This window comes from Rhinolophus ferrumequinum, chromosome 3 (assembly GCF_004115265.2).
Source record: "Rhinolophus ferrumequinum isolate MPI-CBG mRhiFer1 chromosome 3, mRhiFer1_v1.p, whole genome shotgun sequence".
NCBI lineage: Eukaryota > Metazoa > Chordata > Mammalia > Chiroptera > Rhinolophidae > Rhinolophus > Rhinolophus ferrumequinum.
Window position 1 is genome coordinate 2,027,054 of NC_046286.1, and position 26,812 is coordinate 2,053,865.

At 49.1% G+C, this 26,812-nt stretch overlaps 3 protein-coding genes, 2 non-coding genes and 1 pseudogene across 7 annotated transcripts; 2 read left to right on the forward strand and 4 right to left on the reverse strand.

Moving 5' to 3' along the window:
- Positions 1-13,954, reverse strand: part of LOC117018574 (nibrin-like) — a 27,045-nt pseudogene extending 13,091 nt beyond the window's left edge.
- LOC117020875 (cAMP-regulated phosphoprotein 19-like) lies at positions 1,533-2,752 on the forward strand. The gene has a single exon (XM_033103652.1). It carries the CDS (start codon positions 1,666-1,668, stop codon positions 2,002-2,004), a length of 339 nt encoding a protein of 112 aa, XP_032959543.1. The 5' UTR covers positions 1,533-1,665; the 3' UTR covers positions 2,005-2,752.
- On the forward strand, positions 13,926-15,850 carry MCCD1 (mitochondrial coiled-coil domain 1). The gene is made up of 2 exons (XM_033103651.1): positions 13,926-14,849; positions 15,370-15,850. The coding sequence occupies exons 1-2, from the start codon at positions 14,679-14,681 to the stop codon at positions 15,556-15,558; spliced, it is 360 nt and encodes a 119-aa protein (XP_032959542.1). The 5' UTR covers positions 13,926-14,678; the 3' UTR covers positions 15,559-15,850.
- A 1-nt stretch (position 15,851) lies between these two features.
- Positions 15,852-25,039, reverse strand: DDX39B (DExD-box helicase 39B). 3 transcript variants are annotated; one of them, XM_033103649.1, is made up of 11 exons: positions 24,914-25,038; positions 23,360-23,688; positions 22,422-22,549; positions 22,036-22,128; positions 20,860-21,043; positions 19,716-19,834; positions 17,635-17,766; positions 16,902-17,011; positions 16,661-16,805; positions 16,404-16,551; positions 15,852-16,083 (listed from the first exon to the last, which is right to left on the reverse strand). In XM_033103649.1, exons 2-11 carry the CDS (start codon positions 23,568-23,570, stop codon positions 16,067-16,069), a joined length of 1,287 nt encoding a protein of 428 aa, XP_032959540.1. In that variant the 5' UTR covers positions 23,571-23,688; positions 24,914-25,038; the 3' UTR covers positions 15,852-16,066. The 3 variants fall into 3 exon arrangements, 2 of the variants coding, with proteins under 2 accessions (XP_032959540.1, XP_032959541.1); XM_033103650.1 differs by lacking the exon at positions 24,914-25,038 and adding an exon at positions 24,339-24,357; XR_004422741.1 differs by having other exon boundaries at positions 15,864-16,083; positions 16,661-16,786; positions 24,914-25,039.
- LOC117020907 (small nucleolar RNA SNORD83) lies at positions 20,733-20,810 on the reverse strand. The gene has a single exon (XR_004422742.1). It is a non-coding gene; the product is annotated as a small nucleolar RNA SNORD83 (small nucleolar RNA).
- LOC117020975 (small nucleolar RNA SNORD83) lies at positions 24,128-24,200 on the reverse strand. The gene has a single exon (XR_004422793.1). It is a non-coding gene; the product is annotated as a small nucleolar RNA SNORD83 (small nucleolar RNA).
- Positions 25,040-26,812: the final 1,773 nt, after the last annotated feature.

Consider the following 26,812-nt stretch of genomic DNA (forward strand, 5'->3'; position numbering starts at 1 on the left):
AAATCTGTACAGGTGCCTTCCAACGAGCTCAGTGTTCTCAGTGAGGTAGGAAACAGGCCATCAGCAGTAATAAGAAGGGAAAGGGGGCTGGATGGTGAGCAGAGAGGTGTGTAAGGTCAGCCAGGATGGGAGGAGCCTGAGTGAACGTGCAAGGACAGGGTGATGGCTGGCAGCCGTGTGGGCTCCCCTGTGGTTTGGGTCATGACGCTGAGGTGACAGTGGTCAGCGTGGCTGTGCGTTGTTCTCAGCCTCCTGTAGCTGCACGGGGGCAGGTGCAGGGTGGACAGAAGTCAAATTCTCCAGCTGTGTTGTCTTTCCATGCAAGGGTGACAAAGCAAGTGAGAGACAAGGGAGGGATTGACATTATTTATCATGGAATTTAAAATGAGTGAGGAAGGAGGACAGAACATTGAGGGGTGAGGGACAGTGAATAGATGGTAGGATCAATAAAGTGGGATCCCAGTGGGCTTAAGGATTGTTGGAATTGATGTGCTACGGGGTGGATTCCAGGCCTGGGAAGCAGGCACCTTTGTGAATGGTTTGCTGGTGTTACATTACAGCACATGATAAAATCATCGTATCAGTGTTTCCAGGGCTTAGGCCAATCTGCAAGGGGATGAGCAGGAAGATGGTGGCAGAGAGTGGGGAGCGTGGAATGGAGACTGTGGAAGGGCTGGGCTGTCAGCAGTGACAAGGGGATGACAAGGGTGTGGGGCCCAGGGAGACCAGAGCAGAAGGTCACGGAGGACAGGAGCCCAGGGAAGTGAGAAGCCAGCGACTGGAAGCATCCCTTCTGCTGGGTGGGGTCCTACTGCTTTAGACAGCACCCACTGATTACCTCACAGTGTGCGGGTCCAAGTCCCACATGCTCTCACTGGGCTAAGATCAAGGTGTTGGTAGGTCTCTGTTCCTTACTGGGGGCGCTGGGAGAATCCACTGCCAAGCTCACAAATTTGGTGTCTGAATTGTTTCTTGCAGACGTAGGACTGAGGCCCCCATTTCCTTGCAGGCTGCCAGCTGGAGCCACCCTGAGCTCCTAGAGGACCTCTTTGGTCCTGGGACAAGACACCTACAGCACCCAGGCCTTCCCCCACTTGGAACCTCTGACTTCTCCTCGGTTGCGTCTCTGCTGCAGCATCTCTGACTCCATCAAGAAAATTCTCTGCTTTTAAGGGTTTGTGTGGTGTGACTGGGCCCATCCACATAATCCAGGGTAGTCTCTCTATTTTAAGGTCTTTACCCTGAATTACATCACCCAAGTCCCTTTGACCACTGAGGCCATTCAGTTTCTAAGGATGAGGGCTGGACATCTTTGGGGACCACTCTTCAGCCTCCCACCTCTGCTTATGCTGAAATCAGCGAGGACCAAGGAGATAACTCTGCTGGGGAGGGTGACGGTGGGCCAGGAGCTAAAAGAGTCAACAATGGGGGAGTGACCTGGGGTTCACAGGGAACAGTTACAGTGAGGGAAGTGGGGGCCGTAATCTGAGTACAGAAGGTTCACGTAAGAAAATGTTTAGGATAAGGCGGCGGCCATCTTCGCGGGCGGAGGCGGCCCGGGCGGGGGCTAGGCGAGCGGGGACGGGAGGGTTGGAGGTGGCCGGGCGGCCTCGGCCACCCGATAATCGCATCTTTTCCCAGTGTCTCGTCTGCAGAGGGAGCAGTATGTCCGCGGAAGTCCCCGAGGCAGCCTCAGCGGAGGAGCAGAAGGAAATGGAAGACAAAGTGACTAGTCCAGAGAAAGCTGAAGAAGCAAAATTAAAAGCAAGGTATCCTCATCTGGGACAAAAGCCTGGAGGTTCAGATTTCTTAAGGAAACGATTGCAGAAAGGACAAAAATATTTTGATTCTGGGGATTACAGCATGGCTAAAGCAAAAATGAAGAACAAGCAACTTCCTACTGCAGCCCCGGATAAGACAGAGGTCACTGGTGACCACATTCCCACTCCACAGGACCTTCCCCAGCGGAAACCATCCCTTGTTGCTAGCAAGCTGGCTGGCTGATTAAAAGAGCTGAACTGCATGAATCTTCTAATTCCCATTATTTTTCTGTACTATGTTACTTCCCCGCTTTTTATTTTCTTTCATTCACTAAGTCATTTGAGAGTGACAGCTTTGCAGGTAGCGGTAGTGTGTGCTGCTATTGTAAGGGAAGATACATGTGTAGAATTTTTGATTAGTTTTACAGTGCACTGATGAAAACATGTTAGAGCAACATAAAGTAATCTACTTGAAAATAATTGTATATATTACCTAACTCTTTAGTGTAGAACTGGTCCTAACAACTACCAAGCAAGTTTTACAATTTTAATGTTTTGGCTTTCTTTATTTCATCTTAATTATAGCTTTGTGTGTTACTCTTATTTAATATAACCTCTACTATATTGTTTTTCTTCTGTGTTATCCTTTCGGATTTTATAAAACAGAAGTTTAAGACCACAAGTTGGAAGAAAGGTCACATATTTCAAACACAAAAAGATCGGGCTCCAAAAAAATTTGTATTTCTGTGCTTGAACTTGAATGGCCTTAAACCTGTTTCAGCTTTAACAATAGAAGTTTACTTGGGCAATATTTGCCCGTTCTGGTGTAACTTATGTGACCCTATTGCTTAACAGCTGCCCTTGATGCTAACATTCAGTTCTATAGTTAGAATACCTTTTGTTGTTAAAGATGTGAATGAAGTATGCATGTGCATCGACTGTTGAATTCACTTTTGTGCCATTTTTGTAAATACAAGTTTTGCACAACCTCTCAAAAAAAAAAAAAAAAAGAAAGAAAGAAAATGTTTAGGGAGGGGAGGAACACGGGGTACGAGGTACCTACGGAAGGGAGAGGTACCTCCGTGGGGGAGGACTTTATGGGGAGCCATGTCCTCGGGGAGGCCCAGGCTTCTGTCAGAGCTGCGAGGTGAGAACTCGGGGGCTCAGTGGGAAGGTCTCAGGGGTTGGGAAGGGGGTGTGAGAGGAGAAAGAATAGGGGTCTGCAGAGCTGTGGAGATGAGTGTGCAGGAAGTTGGGGGACCAGGTGTGACTGACACAAACAGGGAAAGGACATAATGAGACAAGTCCTTTGTCTCATTATGTCTCATGAGGTGGCGTCAGGGCAGATGGTGGGGGTGACTGTGTGAGAGACGCAGGAGGGCAGGAGCAGGGGGTTGGGGCTCTGTCGGTGCCGATGAGACGGTTTGCGGTGGTTGCGTCTTACTTCCAGTGTGTGGAGCCTTTCTTGATCCCCCAATTGTGGGGCAGAGTGCCTGGAGGAGAGGAGAGGTCTCAGAGGGTTTGCATGAGTTTGCTCTTGACCTTGAGGGAGGGGATTGGGCTCATACCAGGTCTTGACACCTGCAGTTGCAGGTGTGACTTGTAGGGTACCAGATGTGACCAGGTGTGACCCCTGGCACAGGGGCCCCTCTTCTGCCCTGTGGAGGGGGACACAAGCCCCAGGGGAGCTGTGCTTTTAGCCCCTATAGTCCCAGTGTGCATACCATGTTTCCCCGAAAATAAGACCTAGCCGGACCATCAGCTCTAATGCATCTTTTGGGGCAAAAATTAACATAAGACCTGGTCTTATTTTAATATAAGACCCAGTATAATATAACATAACATAACATAATATAAGACTGGGTCTTAATTTTTGCTCCCAAAGATGCCTTAGAGCTGATGGTCCGGCTGGGTCTTATTTCCGGGGAGACACGGTACCACACTGGAAGATTATGTACACACTGAGATGTTGTTCCGAAATAAGAGACAATTTTATTTCAAAAACTGAGTTTCAAAATACTGAGAAATAGGGAGCAGAAGAAAATGTTTCTCCTTTCCAGCTTCCTGTGTTGTTGCCGTCCAGGGGATGCAGCGAGGAGCTGCCAGGAGACGCACCCCTGACCCGGTGCCAGGGCCCCTGAGCGCTCGCTCCTGTTTCCCAATGAGACGTCTGGAGGATAACACGGGGAATTATATTACTTTGACATTTTATAATCTCAGGGAATTAATTATTTTCTTCAGTGTAATAATAATACAGCTTGAAGAAAAGGTTATTTTGTAAGAGATGAGTACTGAAATGTTTAGGGGTGAGGGTCATCCTGTTACCAAGTGACTTTCAAGTATTTCAGCAAAAATTATGGAAATGTATTACATAAAGGAAATATGGCAAAATATTAAAATGAGTAAATCCAGGGTGGCCACTGAATTATTCTTTCAAATTTTAGGTATCTTTGAAATTTTTCACAATAATTTGGGAAAAAAATTGAAAAACAATAATGCATAACCACATGGGAAATGTTCACAATATAATGTTGAATGAAAATCAGGCTTTAAGAGTGTTCTGTGTGTCACTACGGGTGACAGCAGTGTGTGTGGCAGTCTGACTGTGCACTCACTCATTCACTCAACACGTTTTAAAATCAACAACCGGGCACTTTCAGGACGATGGAAATACAGCTGTAAACAGTCAAATCCCTGTCTTTGTCCTCTTAAAGCTTATATTCTCAAAGAGGGACAGAGAGTAAGCAATTAAACAAATACATTTAAAATGTGTGTTAGTGAACAGGGTGTGAACAAAAGCAAAGCAGGGTCGGGTTAGAGGGAGCCTGGAAGTGCCAGGAGCAGGGCATGCAGGCCGGCCTCTCAGTGAGGACGTCTGAGGAGAAAGTCAGGGAGGGAGGTGCCCTGTGGGAGATGCACTTTCAGGCCAGGGACCAGTAGTGCGGGCTCTGAGGTGTGAACACCCTGGGCGCCCTGGGCTGGAAGAACCACACAGGGGAGGGAGGGCTGGGCCCAGCCCACGACCAACCTGCGGCTGTGTGAACTGGACTTTCACTGGAAAGTGTCATGCAAATGAGAGGAATTTTTAATTTAACATATTTCAAAAGATCATTCCAGACCTTCCAAGGAGTTTATGGGGGGGGGAATTTCCTCCCTCCCCAGACCCCAGGCACCCAGTTTCCCTGCCAGAGATGAGCATATTACCAATTTCTCTTCTATCCTTCTTGAGAAAAATGTATACAAATGTTATTGTTGCTACATCAAGGAGTGGGGGGGGGGGGGGGCGGGGCCGGGGAGAAGAAGGGGAAGGGGAAGAGGAAACAGAAGGGGAAGGAGGAGAAGGAGAAGGAGAAGGAGAAGGAGCAGGAGCGGAAGCAGAAGCGGAAGCGGAAGCAGAAGCAGAAGCAGAAGAAGGAGAAGGAGAAGGAGAAGAAAATGTTTCTTTTCAGTTGTCATCAAGCAGCAGGAGAGAGGGGTGGCAGTGGGGAGATGGAAAGTGAGCTGAGCTCCCCATTCCTTCAGTGCCCCCTCCCCGACCTGACAGCCGTGGAGTGCAGGACTGCTGGAAGCTTCTTCATCCTCCCATTGATGCTCAGCATTCAGGTCAGCATCTCTGACCGACTGACAGCCCAGACCCTCCCGCGGAGCTGTCAGTGTCAGGGAGCAGCGGAGCGGAGCCCCTGTGGCCGCAGGGCTGAGGACAGAACCCAGCCCCGCTTCTCCTGCTTAGCTACATAGGAGCTCCCCAGGGTCTGCCTCCCCTCCCAGAACAGAACAGGGCTTTGAACCCCCCACCCCGTCCTGTGTCAGGCTCGGGGCGCAAAGTGTTTCCCAAAATCCACACTGACGATTGTGTCCTCCCCACTGAGTCACCGTGGACTCTGCCTGAGGGAAGAGTGAGGCCTCCAGGCCATGACAGCTGGTACCCAGGTCCAGGATGGACCCCACAAAGACACGAGGTGCCCTTAGCCTCCTGGGAGGGGACATTTGACACCCAAGTCCCTGTCACTTATTCCTGCTACTGCCTGTAGGGCCCTCCACCTGAGAATCCGTCCAGCGAGTCTCAGAACATGGGGTGGGGTGGGGAGGAGCCCCTGGAGTGCTGGTCTGGGAAGCAGAGGACGCTCGTGGGGAAGTGAGGATAGGGCAGAAATAAGGACATCAGACAGGTAAACGGTAACAAGGGGAGAGAGGAAGGAGCCAGGGAGAAGAGCAGCCCGGGGAGGACTGGCTTAGGGCACACTTGTTTATATTTGCTGAGGACTCTCCAGGTCATAGACAGGAAAGGGCTGTGCCCTAGACCCAAATTCCTGGGGTTTCCAGGGTGCCACTCTGTGCTAGGTAGGACCCTGCTGCCATGCCTGAGCCCTGCCCCGAGGAACAGGTTGTCACGGCCCTCAGTTGTCCCTTTCTCCCCTATGACAGGATAAGCCTCTGGGCCAGTCTGAGGGGCCTCTGAGGACCAGGTGCTGAATGCGGTGTGGGCTGCAACACCACTGTGGGCGGCAAGGACCTCCGTGGGGGGACCCAGACTGCCCATTTCCCAGTAGCGGTCCCACCCCCTCCACAGCTCAGTGCCGGGGACTCTTGGATCCTATCTCTGTCCTCGGTGGTGACCCAAGCATCCGGATCCTCAGACTGGACCTTCCAGGCCCCACTCTCTGCTACTCCCAATCCCTGAACATAGGAGCTCTGCATCCTCAGCCCTAAGTCTCATTTCTATCTTAATGATGGACCCAGGTCTTTGGGGGTGCTATAGACCAAATGTTTGTGTCCCCTCAAAATTCACGTTGAAACTAATCCCAAGGTGATGGTATTTGGAGGTGGGACCTTTGGGAGGTGCTTGGGTCATGAGGGTGGAGTCCCCATGGATGGGATTAGTGCCCTTATGAAAGACATCAGCGAGCTCCTACGCTCTTCTACTACGTGAGGACACAGAAGATGGTGTCCGTGAACCAGAAGGAGGGCCCTCTCTACACACTGCTGGCACTGTGATCTTAACACTTCTCAGCCTCCAGAACTGTGAGAAAAAAACTCCTGTTGCTTATAAGCCAGTCTATGGTGTTGTCATAGCAGCCTAAGTGAACGGGGTGTTCACCAGCCCGGGCAGGGTTCCCCGGAGCCCCACGTGCTGGAGCTGAGCCATGGCTGCGACCAGCACCAGTTACCCATGACCCCACAACACAGAGCCCCAGCCCAAAAGACACGAGCGGCAGTGGGCGGCCAGGCGGGAGGCACTGAGCATCGTGCAGGATGAAGGGCTCAGGGGATGGAGACCAGTTGGTAGGTACCACACCACACATCATGGACTCTTATGGACTGAGTCGTGTCCCCCAAAATTCATATGTTGAAGTACTAACCCCCAATGTGGCTGTATTTGGAACAAAGCCTTTAAGGAGATCACTAAGGTTACATGAGGTCATAGGACGGGGCTCTGATCTGATAGGACAGGTTATAAGAGAAAGAGACATCAAAGATATGTACCCACCCTTCTCTCCACAGAGACGTAGAGAGAGAGAGAGAGAGAGAGAGAGAGAGAGAGAGAGAGGCCATGTGAAGACACAATAAGAAGACAGCTGTCTACAAGCCAAGAAAGCCCTCAGCTAGAAACCGAATTCCTGGTACTTTGATCTTGGACTTCTGGCCTCCAGAGCTGTGAGAAAATACACTTCTGTGGTTCAAGCCACCCAGTCTCTGGTATTTGGTTATAGCAGCCCAAGCAGACCAACCTCCAAAACCAAACACCAACATACCCTCCCTTGCGGTCTCAGACTCAGCCTGAAGGAAACTGGTCATAGCAATTATTCACTCATTCACACAGATTTAGTGAGTGCCGCTGTGCCAGGCTTCATGTTTGGCCTGGTAAACATCTAATCAAAACAGAAAACACCTGCTCTCCTGATGCTTACAATCTGACAGGAAAGTCAAACAATCATGAGAACACAATAGTAGTAAATTATACAGCATGTGTTCCTGTTACTGTTGCTGGGTAACAAACAATCCCACCGTAAAACAACCTTCTTATTCTCTCTCTCTCCGTGGGCTGACTGGGCTCTTCTGCTGTGACATGGGCTGGGGATGCAGTCACCGGACGACCCGACTCATCCAGAACATTCAAGGGGGCTCCCTGAAGGGGCAGCCAGTGGTGCCGGCTGTCAGCTGGGAGCTCATTGGGGCCGTGAACCGGTGGCCTGGGTCACCCTCCACCCACTTCTCTGCTTGGCTTGGCTGCTCCCGGCTGGGCACCTGGATTCCAGGAGGGAGTGTTCCAAGTGGACAAGTCAGAAGCCACAAGGCATCTTATGTCAGAACTCATGTTCTAGTCATCAGAGCTAGTCCCAGATCCAAGGGGCGGGGAATTAGGCCCCGACCCAGATGGGGGATGGCGAAGCCACATTGCAAAAGAGCATGTGGGGTAGGAGATATTGTTGAGGCCATCTTTGGGAAAAGAAACTTTCACACTACGTTAGAAAGTGATAGATGTAGAGAAAAAAATAATTCACAGCAGACCATCAGGGAGAGGTGGTACTTCTAAAGAGTGGTCAGGATTGGCCTCGTCAAATGCTTGAGCAGACTTGAAGGAGCGGAGAAACTGAGCTGTGCAGATGTTTGAAGGAAGGCCACTCCTGGACCACCCTCTGCACGTGCCCAGGGCTCTGCACCAGGCAGGTGGGCAATAAAACTGCAGTGGGCATGGAGGTGGGCACACTTACGGGCAGACTTACAGCTGCGAGTTATGAGCCGTGGCCTCTCCTTCCTGCTCCAGATTTTGGAAGTCCTGGACCTGGGGGAGGGAGAAGGCACTGCTGTGTGGAGGGAGACAAGGAGAGGGGGAGGAAGCAGAGACGGAAGCCTACGCTATCTCTCCGCTGTGACTCCCCCGTATCCAGCGTCCCCCAAGGTGGTGGTGACTGACGAGCAGGACTGAGGGCATCACACTGAGGCCTGAGGCCGAGCCTTTATCACTTTACCTGCCACCATGCTGACCGGCCTGCAAGACAGAAAGTTGCTGACTTCAGGACTCAGGGGAACCTACAGGGGACACATATGTGCTGGACAGCTGTGGGGTCCCTCCCCACAGAGGAGCTAAGATACGCCTGCCTGGTGGAGAACTGGGCCTGAAGGGCGCCCTCAGCGTGACCTGAGGTGAGTTGTCATCAGAGCACAGGGGTGAGGGTGAGGGTGGATCTCATCCAGACCCTGCCGTGCTTTCTGTCTGTGTCCGAGGCCCCGCCCTTCCGTCCTAAATTGAGGTGCCGGAATGTCCTCAGTCACTCTCTGATCCTTACACCTCACCCTCATTCAGAAGTCTTTCCGGCTCTAACTCCTTCATTCCTGCTGTACCTTCTCCCACAGCCCCAGGCTCCGGCCTCTCTCTTCTGCCCTCCAGTGGTAGGAAGGGCTCACTCCCCACTCAGCAACCAGCTCTAAGTGAGAGGCTAGATTATGGCTGAGGTTGGAGGAACAAGGGCTTGGGGAGGGAGAAGGGGCACAGAAGAGAAGCTGAAGGTGGGGAGGTGATGGTGGAAGAGGTTTCCACACCATCATTTTCCTCTCGTAGTGCAAGGGAGCCGTCCGTCCCTCAGGCCCAGGGACGTGCAAAGAGCAGCAGGAACAGAAATATTCCACATGAAAGGAAAACGTAAGTGATTCCGCCCTCTCCTTTTGCCTCTTGCCTATTCAGGTCAACTTTCTGAGTGAAACTTGTTACTGAAACTTGAAATTTTTCTTTTGGGAAAATTTCCAAGTATTAGGGAAAATTATTAATGTCTAAACCCTGCAGATTGAAAAGACTTGAAGAAATAAAGGCACGTGTGGACACTGCTGTTGTGTGCTGGGCACTGGGGCCACAGCAAACAAGCTCCCACGTGGTGCTGAGCGAGGCACCGGCTCACCTCTCTGAATGTAGGCAGCTCTGGAATCTGTGTCCTCTTTGGAAAAGTGAAACGAGCACCAGGGCCCAGCTCTTGGTCTCTAAGTATCATTTTCCAATAAAAGGAACCAGGCTCCTTAGAAAAATAGCTGATTCTAGGGCTGAGACAGAAAAAAAAATACAAGATGAGCCAGGAACATCTTGTAATACCAGAAAGAAGGGCCCCTCCCCAAAGGGGACACAGGAACGGACAAAGCTGGAGCAATGTGGGCAAAAAAAAAATGACAATTAGATCATAACCCCAAACAGCATGTGTCCATACTGAATTACATAAATGACTGAAAATTTTTAAAGAGGAAGAAGGGACAAATCTTCCTTACAGACAATTTCCACGTAATGAATGCTAGACTTGGCGACTTACTTCCAAAAAACAGACTATGAAAAGGAAAAATCACTACTAACTGTAGTTACTACAGCTGACCCTTGAACAACATGGGTTTGAACTGCGCGCGGATTTTTAAATAAATATGTACATTGTTGTAAATGTACTGGCCAGCGAGTGTTGGGTACGAAAGCTGCACCGAACAAGGAATTCTCTTCCTTATGATTTTCTTAATAACGTCTTCTTCTCTCTAGCTTACTTTATTGTAAAAGTACAGTATATAATACATATATAAACTGTTAATCGATTATTTGTTATTGGTAAGATGTCTGGTCTAAGTAGCCTACTACTACTTAAGTTTTGGGGGAGCCAAGTTATACACAGATTTTCGACTGTGCAGAGGATTGGTGCCCCTAACCCCGCATTGTTCAAAGGTCAATGTACTTTTACAGTGGAGAGACTTGGCAGACATAACCTACATCAAGTGATAAGGGTCATGTTGATATCATGTACCCCCTGATACGATGTGCTAAGAAGGGGACTTCACCTCTATGGTATTCTTTCCCAAAACTCTTAACCCCAATCGAATCATGACAAAACATCAAACAAATCCAAAATAGATGATATTCTACAAATTATCTGTTCAGTACTCTTCAAAATTTTCAAGGTCATGAAAACAGGTAAAGACTAAAAAATTCAACAGATCAGAGGAGACTAAGAAGAAATGACAGCTTAGTCCATTAAGGTACCCTGGATTTGATCCTGGAACAGGAAAAGAACATTAGTTGAAAAACTGGTGAAATCCAAATAAAGTCTATAGTTTAGCTAATAGTATTGTACCACTGCTAACTGCTTAGTTTCTGAGTCTTAACATGATTTTGTTCAATGTTAACATTAAGGGAAGCTCAGTGAAGGGTATATGGGAACTCTGTATTCTAGCTTTACAACTCTTCCACACAGCTAATATTGTTCAACAAGTAATTTTAAAAAGTGAAATGATATAGACAACCCAAATAGACTTATATTTGTAAAAGAAATTGAATCAATAATTAGAAACATTCCACAACAGAAAGCACCAGGCCCAGATGGGTTCACTGGTAAATCTTACAAACATTTATAGAAGAAATTATACCAATTCTCTATAATCTCTTCCAGAAGATAGGAGAGGAAACAGTTCCTAATTCATTCTGTGAGGCCAGCATACCAAATAATACCTAATACCAAAACAAGACAAAGACATTACAAGAAAATTACAGACCAATATTTCTCATGAACATAGATGCAAAAATCCTCAACAAAATATTAGCAAATCAAATCCACAATGTGTAAAATAAACTATCCACCACAACCAAGTGGGATTTATTCCAGGTATGCAAGGCTAATTCAACATTTGAAAATCAATATAATCTGTCACATCAACAGGCTAAAAAGAAAAATCACATATTCATATCAAGAGACGCAGAAAAAGTATTTGATAAAATCCAACATCTACTCATGATTAAATACTCTTAGCAAATTAGGAATAGAGGAATTTCTCAACTTGATAAAGAACATATACCAAAACAACAACAACAACAACAATAAAACCCACAACTAACATCACAGTCAAAAGTGAGAAACTAGAAGCTTTCCTGCCAAGATCAGGAATACGACTCACCACTTCTCTTCAACACAAGTCCTAGCTAACGCAGTAAGGACTGACACTCTGTGACTTCAAGACTTACTATAAAGCTACAGTAACCGAGACAGTGTGGTATTGGTGAAAGAATAGACAAATAGATTAGAAGAGAATAGAAAACCCAGAAATAGACCCACATAGTCAACTGATTTTTTGGCAAGGAAGCAAAGGCCATACAGTGGAGAAATGACAGTATTTTCAACAAATGGTGCTGAACAACTGGACATCCACATGTAAAAAAAAAAAAAAAAGGAAATAAAAGGCATACAGATTGTGAAGGAAGAAATAAAACTGCCTTTGTTGGCAGATGACATGATCATCTATGTAGAAAATCCAAAGAATCAACAACAACCAAAAACCTCCTGGAACTAACAACTAACAAGCCAACCATATTACAGCAAGGTTGCAGGATACAAGGTTAATATACAAAAGTCAATCATTTTCCTATATACCAGCAATGAACAAATGGAAGTTGAAATTAAAAAAACAATGCCATTTATATTAGCACGCCTCCCAAAAAATAAATACTTAGGTATAAATCTAACAAAAATATGTACAAGATCTATGAGGGAGACTATAAAACTCTAATGAAAGAAATTAAACAACTAAACAAAGAGATATTCCAAGTTCATGGATAGGAAGCTTCTATATTGTAAAGATATCAGTTCTTCCCAACTTGATCTATAGATTCAACATAATCCCAATGAAAATCCCAGCAAGTTATTTTGTGGATATTCACAAACTGATTTAAAGTTTATATGGGGAGGCAAGAGTCAGAATAGCAGGCACACTGAGAACAGTGTCAGAGGACTGACATTACCTGACTTCGAGACTTACTATAAAGCTACAACAACCAAAACAGTGTGGAATTGATGAAAGAATTGACAAATAGTTTAGAAGAGAATAGAGAACCCCGAAATAGACCCACATAGTCAACTGATTTCTGACAAGGAAGCAAAGGCCATATAGTAAAGAAATGATAGTATTTTCAACAAATGGTGCTTAACAACTGGACATCCACACGTTAAAAAAAAAAAAAAAAAGTGAAATGAGAACGCTTTCTTGAAAGGTTACGATGAAGGTCAACTGTGACAAGAATAAGTGCCCAGCAGGTCTCTGACACTGATTAAGCCCTCACATTAATGTAACGGGTGGACTTGAATATTCCTGAGGAACCATCTGCACAAGTTTCACAGAAGGGTACAAAGGATTCATGTCAGTCACACCAGTCCTGCCAATCTGCTGGGCAGGGTGCAATATTGAACGTACCATCAGCACACACTGGCCTCAGGGAGGTCTACAGCCCCCTGGACCTTGTGGTTATTTCCCATAATCCCCTGCTTGTCCCTGGCCAAAGACAGGCCTCTCCTGCAGCGATGAGGCCAGAACTCTCATTTAAGACTCTATTAGAGACTCAGGAATAACATAAAATTAGGTAATCTAGTTTACATATATTTATCTTTATTCCTTCGTTTCCATGACTCTGAGACCCACAGCTCATCCAATGGATTTGAACTGACGCACATACCAGCCCTTTCTTTAGTTCTCACAGAGGAGCAAAGCCAAAATCCACTCTTTTCACTTATGGTTTAGGACTATTTGCTGTAAATTATCGGAGGTTATTCCATTTTAGAGCTCAACATCCTGAAATGCTCAGATGGCTGAAATGTCTAGTTTTCAGGAAGAATACTTTTTTAGGTAGAGCATCATTTAGTTGTCTTACAGGTTTCATTTGTTATTTAATAGATGCCAATCTTGCTTTTAATTTATAAATGTGGTTAGTTTCAATGTTAATTTTTTTGTGGGTTAACCTTATGTTGGATAGTTTCCCATCACTACCAACAGTAGTTTGAGCCTCTGTGTTCTAATAATTGACTTTGTCATGCATACATTGCAATTCAAATATGAATCATGCATAACCCTAAGAGTCATGAAAGCTTCTCCCCCAAATTTTACAGAGGTTCATGGTTCTTTTTCCACCAAAAAGTGGGAACATGTCAGCTAATGGAGATTATGAGGTCCGTGGCCTCACCTAAAGGAGCTTCAGCCCAGTTTGAGCTACTGACCTCAGGAAGGCACCTCCCCTCCCCACTCCGGACCCCTACACCATGGCCAACACCACCTCGCTTCCGAATTCAGCATGATGTCCTAAAGATAGTGAGCTGGTTTGCAGCTGTCCACTCTCCAGCAATCTTGTTTTGCTGAGGACCTACCTTTTCCCAGATGACCAGAACCAGGAGCATCCATTCCTTCTGAGCCATCTCTGCCCATAGGGGTGTGGTGTGCCCTCCGGTCACAAGATAACATTGCAGCACACTGCAGGAAGCCCAAGAGACACACGCACGCACGCACGCACGCACGCACGCAGTACGGACAAAGCCTTTGTTCTAGTGCAGATCTGGAGGGAGGGCTCACTGGCTCAACACAGCTTGAAAGCTGTACCGGTGGCATGCCGTCTGGAGCCAAGGGTACAAAAGATTCAATGGTGCCGAGACCTGCCAAAGGCGGCAAAGCCCTACAAGCCATGCACAAGGTCATTCTGGGCCAGCAAGAGGAAAGGAAAATAAAGGGGAAATCAACACTTGGGCCAGGTCAGTGGGTTGGAACTTTCAAGTCAAGTAGACTGAGTGTGAACCCTCCAGCTGTGGAGGCGCAGAGCAGGCCGCACAGACACTTGCCAGGTGAGTGAGTGCTGAATACCCTCTAAGCCAGTTTCCTCGTCAGAAAGACCAGTGATGTAATTCTCACCTTGCAGAACAGAGTAAGAAAAGACAGTGCTAAGAAACAGGTAAGACGTGGTAGGTTAGGCACCAGGGTTCTTCAGCAGTTCTGCCTAACCTGGCAGGTAGTTTCCACATTAGGTCTAGCACCAGCCTGGGAGGTAGGTGGGGGCAGGGGCCGGGCCAGGCACTGAAGCGAGGCCAGGCCGGGTAGAAGCCAGCTCCCGGTGGTTGGGCAGCTCACTCGCCTCCCTGCCTCCCCGCCATGGCCCTCCCTCTGCCCTGGTTCTCCCGATGTTGCAGCCGCCACCGCCTCCTGCCTTCCTGGTCCCTGGCTCCCCAGGGCTCCCGGACGTGCTGCTCCCAGAGCCCTAAAGCGAACGCAGATGAGCCGAGCAGCTCCACAGGCAGTGGGAAGATGAGGTCCCCCACTAAGGTAAGTAGCACCAAGAGGGGGGTGGAGGGCACGAGGGGAGATTTGTCCTGGGGTCCAGGGGAATCCCGTCTCATCCTGCACCAGACCTGCCGGCAGACACCAATCCAGACCGCCGGAGTTTATCGCCTAGTCCCAACCCTCAGCTTCCCAGCACCTTGCCACCCCCACCCCCTCCACCCCAGACCTGGGCCCTCCCGCACCCCTCCCTTCCTGTAGTCCACGAAGTCCTTGAACAGGAATTTCCCCTCATCTAACAGTTAATTATTAGTGGGGGAGGGGGAGGGGCAGTTCTCTCCTTCGCGTGACTCCATTTCCTTGTACGGGTGCGCTTACAGCTCCTCAACCAGTGACCCCTAACTGCCCCCCTAGAGGCCTAGGCCTAAGACAGGAAGTGCCTTGTATTTGCAGTAGATGACTTCAGACTAAAGGGGTACAAAACAGGAACAGCAGAACTGCCAACTTCCAGCGGACCCCAGCCCAGGCCCTGGCTGATGGCGCGCCCCCTCACCCTCGCCCCCAGGGCCCGCAGCCCAGCCGCACAGCTGAGCTGGCACAAGCGGAGGAGTTGCTGGAGCAGCAGCTGGAGCTGTACCAGGCCCTGCTCGAGGGGCAAGAAGGGGCCTGGGAAGCCCAGGCCCTGGTGCTCAAGATCCAAAAGCTGAAGGAACAGATGAGGAGACACCGCGAGAGCCTGGGAGGAGACACCTAAGCCTCCCCGTCCTCACTTCCTCTCCAACACTGGAAACACTGCGCACTGCCCGGCCTGAGCCCTGCGGTCATGACCGGCCTCTCCCAGGCCACTACGGAGAACAGGACACGCCTCCACAAAGGGCCAGAAATTGGGAAGCAGTGACCTCTAGTGTTTTTAGCCACATCCCCACTTTGACCCCTCCCCGACCTCCGCCCCCCAGCAAGGTGTAAGTCCTTACAGGAATACACCCCAGACCACACCCCAAAGTAAACTCACCCCAAGTCCAATAAAGGGAAGGAGCGTTTACAGACACCACAGACACATGTGTTTTTTAGTTTTGTTAAAAAAAAAGTTCTGACAAATCAGGAAATGGGGGTTTAGAAGTGGTGATGCAAAAGAGGGGCTTGTGGGGGTGGGAGTGGGGGCTGTCCGGGGAGGTGGCAGTAGTGTCTCCTTCACCCCCACACCTGGTGTCATCTCCTGAAGAGGGACAGACTGTCACATTCCAGAATGGGGGATGAGTCCTCTACCGTGTCTGTTCAACTGAGGAGAAAACACGGCACAGTTAGAATAAGACATGAAAAAGCAAAGGTGAGGATGGCACAAACACCCACGCCCCTTCAGTACAGATGTTTGTGTCGTGAGAGGGTCCAAAGCACAGACCTGGAGGTGCAGAAAGGGAAGTATTCTGACAAGAGACCCCGTATAGAAGTCAACTAAACATCACAACAGCGTCGAGCCCCGGGGGTGAGACCTGGCCAGGTGTCCACTGTCTACTAGAGCCTTCACATACGTGACAGGACGTCAGGAAAACAGTGAGGAACAAGGGGACGGCGAGGCGAGTGGGGAGTTAAGGCACTCACTGTAGGAGGAGATGTCGATTTCCTCGGGCAGCTCGCTAATATTGACCTCAAAGCGGTCCTGCACGTCATTCAGGATCTTGGCATCGTTCTCGTCTGACACAAACGTGATGGCCAAACCCTTGGTGCCAAACCGGCCTGCTCTGGCCACCTGGAGGACGACAGAGGGAAGGACTAGAAGACCCCAAAGATGGAGACCCCCGAAAGGAGGGATGAGGGTGGAAGGCACGGGACACGCGGGTGTTTCCCACTGGGCCTACCCGGTGCAGGTAGGTGTCGGAATCCTCGGGCATGTCGTAGTTGAAGGCGATGTTGACCCGCTCAATGTCCATGCCTCGGCCAAACAGGTTGGTGGCCACAAGAATCCGCCGTTGAAAATCTTTAAACTGCTGATACCGAGAAAGCCTTTGTGAGAAAGGAAATTAGAAAAATGTTGCGAGTCTCTCCTCTCAATGGTCTCCTTTCCTCCCAAAGACACGGAACAGCCCCTCCCCAGCTCACCGCTCCTCCTGGGGCATCCCGCGGTGGATGGCGATAGCCGGGAAGTTCTGCTCCACCAGGAGCTGCGCCAGGGCGATGCAGCGCTGCACGGACTTCACAAAGATCACCACCTGGGCGTGGGCGTGGGCGTGAGAAGCGTGTGCGTGCATGTGAGAGCATGTATGTGCAAGGGTGCATGTGCGCACGTGTGGGGTGTGTGTTGGGGGGTGTCCATGTAGGTGAGAGGTTGTGAGTTTTCAGTAATTACACTCTTCTAAAGGAATTCCTTAGTCCCTGTCATATTTTTCCTCTTCTGCTCTAAATTACTTGACCCTAATTCTACAAAGCAGTTTTTAGTGCAAATGAACCACATAACAGGGTAAAGTGATGGAACGCTTCTCCTCAGTAAATAGCACAAGAAACAAATTTAAGAACCTAACAGGATCAAGATATTTCAGGACTTTTACAACTTTATCAAAACCCTTTAAAGATTTTGTTTCTTTGAGGTTTATTTTACGTGCTGAAGTTTTCACTTATCGAGTACCTGTCTGCCAATGATGGAACAGAAAAGCAATTCCCACCTTGCTCATTCTCAGCTGTAAGACATTTACATTATTTTAACAATCTCACTGAAGCGTGTCTCCACCATTCTCTCACATCACGGCTGTGGTTCCCTTAATAACAGGGCAGTAAATACAGGTTTCTGCTATACTGGAGACATGTTCAACCCTCCGCTGGACCCTGAACAACTGACCTGGTTGAACTCAAGGACATCCAGAAGGTCAAAGAGCTTCCGGTTCTTCTCGTTGTCCTTCAGTTTCACGTAGTACTGCTGCAACCCATGCAGCGTCAGCTTCGTCTCATCATCCACGAAGATCTCCATTGGCTGGGGGGGAGGGGGGAGGGATGGGGGACGGGAGGAGGGCAGAGTGGGGGGGTTAAACCTGGGGGGGGTGGAGGAAGTTGATCTCCAATACACCCCATGGGGGGATGGGGAGGAGAAAGAAGATTGAAAACTTCACCGCACCCCCCAAAACACCCACATTTTAATATGATCTCTTCCACATTAGATCTAATTTCCTTCCTATCAGTGGAGTTCTAAGACTGCCCAACTGAAAATGGTCACGGGAAAGGAACTTTGAGGGAGGAAAAGGAGCAGTGAAACCACCCAATGGCAGGACGCCATGCCTCAAATGGAGGTGGTGACGGAAAAAAACAATGGGAGAAAGTTCTCAAAGAGAGAGTATGAGCCAAACACCTGGGAAATGACTGGAAATACTGACTCGAGGTCCGAGTAACTCCGTCAGAGTGGGTGTAAGAATATGGGAGAGGGGACAAGGGCTGCTCCATTCAGAATTCTCTCAACCACAAGGGTCTTACCCACGTTAAGAAGGGAATGCTACTACGTGCATAATCAAAATGCTATGAGAAGCAAAAACTACTCAACATGAGTAACAACTTGCCCTTCACCACAAGGAAGTAAGTTTACATGAGACTGGTCTCTGAACTAACAATCAAACCATCTACAGTGTTACATGGAAGGTGGTAAGAAATGCAGAATTGCAGATATGCTTTTGTCTTTTTTTAAAAACCAAAACACACGACCCTTGAAGGGGAGGAAGGCAGCGTAAAGAGACAGACGCTGACACGAGGCCCAACTCCAGAGCCCAGTCTCCGAGCACTCTTCACTAACTTGGGAACACAGTGAACCTCAAGACCCAGGCTCCAGGATTTCGAGAAAGGACGTGTGTGCCACGGGAGACAGCCGGAAGCCGATCGCGGAAGGCGGGCTTTCCAAAAAGGAGTTCCACGGCCTCCTTCCAATCTAACTGTAGCCCCAAATACAGCTAGGGGTTATCAGCCCATGAAAGCAGAGCAGGGAGGTAAACAACACGCTCCACCGCTTGTACAATGGGCCCACCTAGCCCCAAACCCTAACACCCACCTGGTTACACCCAAGTGGAGCTCCTCACTTTTATCTTTCCTATACCCCTCTCCCGAGTATTAAAAAGAAAAAAATCTATCACCCCATTCAGGACACCCCTCCCCACCCAACACATATGGGGGGAAAGGAGGAGCACGGCACGCCTTGGGTTCAGGAAAAAAACCGGGAACGGAAAAAGAGGCTGGTTTGGTCCTCAGCTTCCTGGTCACGTTTCCTGCGGCCTCCGCTGCCGCCATCCACCGCCGAGTGCCGTCCGCATTCCCCCGTCGTGCCACGGTGCTTCTCTGCTGCCGTCTCACATCAACCGAGGTCCCAGGAGTGCGAGGAGGTGCGGGTGGGAAGGAGTAGGGGATCGGGGACTGAGGTGCCAAAGGCCCCCACCCCTGGAGGTGGGGAGGGAGCAGATTCATTTGTGCTGTTTGCTCTTCTTATGGACATGCCCTGCCGTCTGTCTGTCCCTCTCTCGCTCTCCTGCCACCGGGAGGTTATGAGTTTGGGGGGACAGAAGGCTCCAGTTGTATGCTTGATGCCACCATGAGGGTGCGTGGCTGTAGGGGATATGGAGGAGACGATGGGTGGGGAGTAGGGCAAAAAATTCTGCCCTCCCCCAAAAGGGAGAAGAGGTTCAAAAATGCCGATTAAAAAAAAAAGTCGAACACTACCCGCTCTCACGTTAACCCGACCAAGTCTTCCGGAATTTCCCTGGCACCCGCGCAGACCCTAACACTAGCTGGCTCTGCCTCTGTGTGTCTTCAAGGAGTCGTCACTCCCAGATGGGCACGTGCCCCCTTCTTGGCGCTTGAAGGACCAGGGAGTCTGGAGGAAGCGGGCACGGAAGGGGAGGAGGCAGTGGGCGGGGAGTGGAGGAAGAGAAGGTAGAGGGTATTTACGTCTTGCATGAACTTGCGGCACACGGGGCGGATGACTTTGCTCAAGGTAGCACTGAACATCATGACCTGCTTCTCGTGGGGGGTCATGCGGAATATTTCCTGCACGTCCCGACGCATGTCTACAAGAAAAGGAAAACAACTCTAAGGCAAAAGAAGCCTATGTCATGAGCAAAGACCAGAAACAGGCTTCCCAATGAGACGAAGACTGATGTAAATGAGGAAGCACGAGTCATTTCAAGGAAAAATTTGGCCTCGGGTCTCTATTTTCTCCAACCTTCATGAAATCACATCTATGGTAATAATACGATAGAAAGAGCAATGAATCAGATTCCAACTGTGTTTTAATCAGGCAAGAAATACAATGAAACGCCAAAGCGCACAGCTGTGAAAGGGGATGAAGCCCACTACAGAGGTGCCCGAGGCAAAGACCTTTGAAACACGCTTCACAGGGCCCTTCTCCCCCCACGTCTCTCCCCACGCCCCGGCTGTTCCAGTCCGTCCCATGCTTCCTCTGGGTCACTTTCCTGCCCAATCAGGCCAATATGACATCCCTACCTGGAGGCCACCTTACAGCTCGCCATCTAGAATAGCCCGAGATCATCTGGAATGACTGGTCCCTGGGGCTGTGTCCTTCACCAAAGTTGAGTTCTTACAGAAAATTGTCCTTAATGCCACCTAGCACACCCGAATAGTAAGCCACAACCTCCCAGCCACACTCTCCCCATGAGTCCTAGAAATGAAGCCTGGAGGTGCATTCGGCTACAAATTCTCCTCCTCTATGCTGTGCTGAGGACGGCAGGAGGGCGGCCATCTCCTCCTTCAGTTTAGTGCCCCCAGTGACACCCAGTACAGACCCCTATAAGGAAAGGGCAGTGGTGTAACTGATGTCCGCCATCAGCAGAGACCCTCCTCTCAAAGACAAAGAAACATCCAGCACAGAAGGGAGAACAGGACACCCTTCTCCCTGCGCACCAAGGCTGCTTCCAAAGCATAACGCAGACCAAACAGGGAAGGCAGAGCCATCAGTCATGGGTGATAGATTTAAGAGTCGTCCTGGCACAAAAGTGCTCCTATATGAAATAAACATCATTTGGCTCCAAAAGGCAACTCCCAGATCACCGGCGCACCCAGCGCGGCCACTCACCGAGCTGTTCAAGCATCTTATCACATTCATCCAAGATAAAGTGTTTAATGTGTTTGAGGTTGAGGCTCTTATTTCGAGCCAGGGCCAGGATGCGGCCAGGGGTCCCCACGACAATATGCGGGCAGTTCTTCTTCAGCACCTCTTCATCCTTCTTGATAGACAGACCACCAAAAAACACAGCGACCTGCCAACCAGGAGAAAAGTGTCTCTCAATGAAGCAGTGATTCCAATCTTCCCACAGTTCCCATCCTTTCAGTTGATCTAAGCCAATTCTTAGAGCATTTCAGAGCTAAAAGGAACATCAGAGATCATCTAATCTAAAATTATTATAGCCTGGAACCCTGAAGCCAAGAAACAAAAATGACTTGCCCAAAGTTACATGGCTAATCTGGGCATTCAGTTCTCTGACTTAATCTAACAATGTTCCTTCCCATGACTCTAAGGCCAGGCTTCACTGTAAGAACAAGAGCAAGAAATCACCGAAGTGTCAAGTACCACCAAAAAAGTTTATGGAGGGGTGGCTGGATGGCTCAGTTGTTAGAGCCCGAGCTCTGAACAACAGGGTTGTGGGTTCGATTCCCACATGGGCCAGTGAGATGCGCCCTCCACAACAAGAATGAAGGACTATGACTTGGAACTCATGGGCCTGGAGAAACACACAGTTCCCCAATGTTCCCCAATAAAATTTCAAAAAAAGAAAAGTTCATGGAACACCAAGTTTTCCTAACTCACCCCAGAGTTTTAAAATCCTCTGCACAAACCCTATGAAGTCACTGATTCGGGCTAAATGTATTACTCCACGTTAAAACCATTAGGGGAATAGTTGTTGAGTATCTGGGACTTAGTTCAGAATTAAATAACACCAAAAACTGCTTTCTAGTTTCAAGGGAGGGGAAATCCATCAAAGGATATTTACACAATGTGCTAAAAAGCAAAGCAAACTAAAGCTTCTCCAAAATTAGAACATAGCAAGCATCTGTCAGGTTATAATGCAAATCCAAATAAGCCTTAGAACGTACATCTCTCGTACACACAAGTCTGCAGGAACTTACTGCCGATTACCCCTGAGGTCCATGTGTAGGTGTTTAACATCTGTGGGACACGAAGATGGCTGGTCTACAAGTCTCCGACTCCCCACACCCGCGGACTCTCCCAGGTCTCTTTACCCTGGCTTACCTTGACATTGGGCATGTACTTAGAGAAGCGCTCATACTCCTTGCTGATCTGAAAAGCCAATTCCCGAGTGTGACACATCACCAGCACAGACACCTTGGGGGGGAAACAGATGGAAACAGATAGTGTATCTGCCTTCACTATCCCCTGTGAGGTAGTGATTGTCACAAAAGCACACCCGGCAGATCATAAAGGACTTCAATTCTGAGGTCTAAATCATTAACCCCAGGATTACTATGACATATTCCTCATGGTCCTCGACCAAGGGTGACAGAGGTCCTCTTAGCAGCCAGCACTCACAGTGCTGAACGCGTCACGTAGCCGAGACAAAAGCACCCCGCCCACACATTTCTCCCACAATGCCCTCCCAGCAGTCTCCCCAACTGTACCTGCCCAGTAACTGGCTCCAGCTGCTGCAGCGTGGCCAGCACAAACACCGCTGTCTTTCCCATGCCTGACTTGGCCTGGCAGAGGACATCCATTCCCAGGATGGCCTGCGGGATGCACTCATGCTGGACTAAAAGCAGGGAAAAAAAATAAATTAGGCTTCGTCTCCAGATAAAGCCCCCTCCATGGTTTTCCACCGTGCCAAACCCATTTCTCACCATCCAATTCTTAAATGGTTCTTGTCAACTTCCAGACCCTTTCTACCTCGCTGCTCCCTCAGTCAATCAAATTCGTCTCAGGCCCTCCTAGTTCTTCTCGCTTTAGCCTCCTCCAACTCCAGCCCCCGCCCCAATCCTAATAACCAACAGTTCACCTTGGTTATTAGGTTATTTGGCTCCTGACTCTGTCCCTATTTTCCTTAACCTTAAACAACCCATGACATATGAGTGCCTGCCACAGGCCATTTCTCCTACTTAGGCTGCCATGCTTTGGGTCATATAACCCTACAATCTTGGACGAAATGAAAGACTTGGTACCTGACCCAGAAGCCAGCCATCTTTAGACCAGCAATAAAGGTTTCCAGGGACCAGAACTGGCGTGGCACAGAAGAGGAGGGCTAACGGTACAACGAGCTCCTCTCCTGAAATTTAAAATCACAAGTCAAAGTGATAAAACTAAACACTAGCAGACAAGGAGAAAAGCACAAATGGCAGGCCTCCCTGTTGCTTTTGGATCACTAGCACCTGCATGCTGTCATGAATAAAAGACCAGCCTATATAAACTTCTTCTTTCACTAAAATGATGTTTGGTACTTCCGGTACTTCCTTACTTGCTGCTCTATATGAAACATAAATCTGTGCCACTGAAGAACCATGAACACACGTGTTTCTAGTATCTTTAGAGCACCTAATGAGTACTCTAAGCCCAAGAGAAAATTTACCTTCTGATGGGTGCTCAAAGCCACAGTCAACGATGGCCCGGAGCAACTCTGGCTTGAGCAGGAAGTCACGGAAGCCAGAGCTATGGATGGAGACGTAGGAGCCCTTGACATCCTTCTTGGCAGGGGCCTCAGCCCCGTCTCCCCCAGCTGCTGTCTCCACCTCATCATCTTCGTAGTCCAAGAGCTCATTGTCCACGTCGTTCTCTGCCATAACTGGGCCGGCTGGGGGGAGGGGAGGGGTATCTGGGGGGCTCAGCAGGATAAGTGGAAACAAGGAAGGAAAATGGGGGCTTGAGAAACAGGAGACACACTAATTTCTGACAGAAGAGCTAAGAAAGAAAAAAAACAGAAAAAGACTTGTCAGCCATGAGCAAAGCCTTCGCCACCTCTTTCCATCCCCACATCCTTCCCACTTTCCCTAAACTATGAAACCTTCACCTGCAAATAAAAGTAACAAAAAAAACACAAAACATAAAAGCAAAGTTAATACAGGACATGGGAAAAGTGGTTCCAAGGGCGGTGGTTAGGGCACAGGTTCCCAACAAGATTAGCATTAGAGCAGGAGAAACCAGAAAGTGGGAAGGGAAAGACCAGCTTATAAATTCTGACATGTAAGCACCGGTAGTGAGGGCAAAGTATAGGTAAGGACAAGCAGAAGATAACCAATGATTTGCAGGAGTGGAGAATAAGATGAAGACAAGTCCTGAAACATCCTCACAGGAAGACCTGTGCTTTCCCTATAATGTCAAGGTGTCAACCCCTAACAGCAGCCATCAGTCAAGGGTGATAGATTAAGGTCGTCACCGCGCAGCGCTCGCTCAACATCAAAACATCATGTGGCTGCCCCTCACCTCCCCCAGCTCGCCAGCCTCCCACTCCTCAGAACCTCCTTCTGGGGCTTAAAGACTCTACGTAATTAATGGCGGGGCGGGGAAGGGGCAATGGCTCAGTCGCTAAAAAGTATTCAGAAAGTACTAACTGGAAGATCGCTCCGGCTTTAACGGAATATTCACCCAATGGCCTCACGTCACCACTGCGTTACTCCTCGCTAGACTGCTTTCCAAACACACACACTGCCGTGACTCGAAAACATTTGGAAAGCGTTCCCAACAGAGGTGGGCAAGGCGAGGTAAGAAAAGTCCAACTAGGCCGTAAGCCGGCTCTTCCTATACCCACCGCGGCGCGACGGGACCCAAAAATAAACGAAGATAAGAAACGGCCCGCCCTCCGCAAACGCCCAGGACCAGAGGATGCCCAGCGCCGCCTCTCATCGTCTGGAGGGCCTCCAGTAAACGAGGAGCCCACGAGAGGAACCAAGAGCAAAAGGAACACAATGGCGCCGAGGCCACCATCTTGTATCGGGCCACTTCAGCTTCCCTACCTCCCCCCAGGAGCTCTTTGCTCTCGAAAAGGATGAGGGTGATGAAAATAACGACCCAACTAGGCCCCAGCGACCAGACCATAGCCTGTGGAAGGAGTATCAGGAGCCCGTGCGATAGGATGGCTTCAACAAAACGCAGATGGAAATGGATGGTACCAAAGGCCAAACCATACCTGAGCAAGGCGAACGCGTATGGCGGCAGCAGCAGCGACGAAGGAGGGAAATCTGCCTTCACTTCCGGTTCCCGGTTTCCCTCTACCCCGGCCTCCCGCCTTCTTGGTTGCCAGCGCGCACGCGCAAGGAACGGGAAGAAAGACCTTCCACAGTTCTGTAGTTCCGCGCACTCCGGAGTTGCCTTTAGAAAATGCCTGTCTGAAATTTTTTTAAAAAGCCACTTCCAACTCCTCCACTACTGTCAGAAACAAAAGGCATTAAGGAAACCAGCATGCCCTTGCACTGATATCTTTATTCTTTTGTCGTGCTCTTCTCCACGCCCCTCACTTCTTCTTTTATATTCTTGCCACGCAGGTCTTGTCTCTGGGCACCCCTAAAGGGAGGGATGAGGCTGGAGGGGACGGCGCGTTCCCACGGGGTCCTTCGCCCGGTAGTCAAGGTGACCTGGGGGCGTCCGCGCTGGAGCTAGGGAACGTCTGGCCCCAGCTGAGGGAAGGAAGTGATCGGTGATCGGGGTCCTGCCCGTACCCTTTCCCCAGCCATGGGGACCATGGACCGGCATTTTCCCAAAAATAATGTTGGCCGATGTAGCAGATGCCCCAAGGGCCCTAAGCTGGTGGACAGGGGCTGCGAGTCATGCTGTTCTGAATCCACTGAGCGGGAGACAGGTCTAGATTCTGCTCTACGTGTTAAATGATAGGGCTTCAGGATTATGCAACATTCCATAATATTGTTAAGGTCACCAGAATGTTCTTAGCCCCGCTCCCAGCAGCCCTACTGTTCAACTTGGATTTTTTCCTGAATGAGACATCTGATAGCCCCGTCTTCAATAATGCTACAGAAGTCAGGCCTGATGTCTGCTCCTTAATAAAAATGACCACAAACATTTGACCCGTTACCTGTTATCACACTTAACCATTTAACACTTAGGAGTGGGTACCATTATTCCCATTCAATAGACAAGCACAGACTTAGGGAATAAAGCAACGTATCCAAAGTAATAAGAGCTAGTAAGGTGACAGAGCCAGGATGTAGACACCTCTTCTTCTCTATTGTATCCTGCCTCTGCTTAGAGTCTGGTTAATAAACGCACCGTGTGTTACCTCATTGGTCCAAGTCCTTGGGGAAGCAGGTTTATTTTCTGTGGCCAAAAGAAATACAGTAAGTGACCCAACGATGGTGTCCTAGAAGGGCAGTTTTTCCAATCTTAAGTATTGATTTATTCAACAGTATTTATCCTCCCTACCCTGCCCCAAATGCTATCTTAGGATCTGGGGACACAGCAGTGAACAGCCCTGTCATCACAGAGTTCACATAACAGGGGAGTCAACACACAAACATAACATGTCAAGTAGTAATAAGTGCTTTGAAGAAAAATAAAGCAAGGTGATAAAGAAGAAAAACTCGAATAAGCATTGCTAAGACGGTCACTTCAAATAGAGTGGAAAGCCACTAAGAAAGTGGCCATCTCTTGCCTCAGTTCTCCGAGTTGCTATTAAGTTGCTAACCTGTTGCTAAACTCAGTTCAAGGCTGAGTCATACATATTCAGAAACAATAATCGCTAGGGCCAGCCGCGTGGCTCAGGTGTTCGGAGCGCCGTGCCCAGGACACCAGTTCGATTCCCACATGGGTCAGTGAGCTGTGTTCTCTATAGCTAAGATTGTGAACTACAGCTCTTCCTGGAGCTGGGCTGCCGTGAGGGGCCGGCAGCTGGCTGGCAAGAGCTGCTGAGTTGCCATGGGCTACCATTTGCTGTCGCAGGCTACTGTGTGCTGCTATAAGTGGCCAGCAGCCATTGTGAGCTTCCGGCTGCACTCTCGCCGACCAACTGCCTCAGCCGCATTGGGGGGAGTGCAAGGCTCATAATACCAGCATGGGCCCGGGAGCTGTGTCCTAT

What these genes read in the sequence shown, in the direction of transcription:
- LOC117020875 (XM_033103652.1), top strand. Translation starts at nt 1,666, where the DNA reads ATGTCCGCGGAAGTCCCCGAGGCAGCCTCAGCGGAGGAGCAGAAGGAA.
- MCCD1 (XM_033103651.1), top strand. Translation starts at nt 14,679, where the DNA reads ATGGCCCTCCCTCTGCCCTGGTTCTCCCGATGTTGCAGCCGCCACCGC. An exon ending in AGATGAGGTCCCCCACTAAG is followed by an intron (nt 14,850 to 15,369) that starts GTAAGTAGCACC and finishes CCTCGCCCCCAG; the next exon opens with GGCCCGCAGCCCAGCCGCAC.
- DDX39B (XM_033103649.1), bottom strand. Translation starts at nt 23,570, where the DNA reads ATGGCAGAGAACGACGTGGACAATGAGCTCTTGGACTACGAAGATGAT. An exon ending in GCCGCAAGTTCATGCAAGAC is followed by an intron (nt 17,767 to 19,715) that starts GTAAATACCCTC and finishes CCTCCCCCCCAG; the next exon opens with CCAATGGAGATCTTCGTGGA. An exon ending in ATGTCCTTGAGTTCAACCAG is followed by an intron (nt 17,012 to 17,634) that starts GTCAGTTGTTCA and finishes GCCCACGCCCAG; the next exon opens with GTGGTGATCTTTGTGAAGTC.